Source organism: Mus caroli, chromosome 11 (assembly GCF_900094665.2).
Source record: "Mus caroli chromosome 11, CAROLI_EIJ_v1.1, whole genome shotgun sequence".
NCBI classification, from domain to species: domain Eukaryota; kingdom Metazoa; phylum Chordata; class Mammalia; order Rodentia; family Muridae; genus Mus; species Mus caroli.
The window spans coordinates 94,549,556-94,550,580 of record NC_034580.1 but is presented as its reverse complement, the minus strand read 5'-3'; the positions used below and the strand labels follow the sequence as shown (position 1 = coordinate 94,550,580).

Sequence of the window (1,025 nt, the reverse complement as noted above, 5' to 3'; positions counted from 1 at the left end):
AATGATTCAGTATCTTAAGGATTAAGCATCAGGAGATGGGCTTAGTGGGTGCTGAGCTGGAGGACAGAAGGAGAGAGATAGATGGTGAGGCAGAAGGAACTTGGAGACTGATGTTGAGCTGGCATTTCAGTTGTCCCCAGCCTGGAGGCTCTGTGGTGTCTTGCAGTGTTACAGACAGAGCACAGCAAGGCTGGGAAGGCTTTAGGGCAGCAGGCAGGGAAGGTGCATTAGGATTCCCTGCTTAGCAGGTGAAGGAGGGAGAGGCCAGCATAGAGGGCACAGAGGTTGTGGCGAGTGTCTGGATTCCACGTGTACTGGGGGCCTGATCTCTGGACTTCTAGGCCGCTTAGTCCCACCAGTGCTTCTGTTAGGATCAGTTCCTCTTCTCCAAGGGAGGAGAGCAGATCAGGTTGCAGGGGGAAAACACCCTCTTTATCTTGCAGGAAGTTCTGCTCCAAGATGTTTTCAACCTGCAGGGGACCAAGGTGACTGGAAATGGGGAACTGGAAAGCTTTCTCCCTCCTACCAGAGCAGACTGAGTACCCTAAGCATCTAGGGAGAGGAGAAGACTTTTCTCTAGGGATAAGGCTGGGGCCTGTGAGCACAGTAGGTCTGCATGTTCCCACAGGTTCTAGCGCCCATCCCTGCCCCGCCCTAAACTCCCCCTGGCATCTGTCACTTTTTCTCACCAGCTTCAGTTGCACCGGTAGGATCTTTTTCTCCAAGGATTTCACTAGAAGCTTCTGTTGTTCTTCACTTAGCTCTGGAGGGAAAAGCAGAGAAAGAAAAACAAAAAACCAAAACCAAACCAAAACAAAAAGATGTGTTGCTGGTACAGAGGGAACTACAGACTCCAAATAGTGTTAACACACTCTGATCAATTAACCCATGCATCCAGGCATCCATCCATCCATCCATCTATCCATCCATCCTCACATCCATCCATCCATCCATCCATCCATCCATCCATCCATCCATCCACACATCCATCCATCCATCCATCCATCCATCCATCCATCCATCCA

General features: G+C 50.3%; 1 protein-coding gene across 4 annotated transcripts in view; it reads right to left on the bottom strand.

The window, feature by feature from the left end:
- Positions 1-227: 227 nt before the first annotated feature.
- The window catches only part of LOC110306069 (gasdermin-A-like), a 9,762-nt gene continuing 8,964 nt past the window's right edge, over positions 228-1,025 (bottom strand). For all 4 annotated transcript variants that reach the window (XM_029484184.1, XM_021178258.1, XM_021178259.1 and 1 more), the window contains 2 exons: positions 690-763; positions 228-470 (listed from right to left, as the gene is read on the bottom strand). In XM_029484184.1, the coding sequence (XP_029340044.1) occupies positions 228-470; positions 690-763 (317 nt within the window). The remainder of the gene's footprint in view (positions 471-689; positions 764-1,025) is intronic.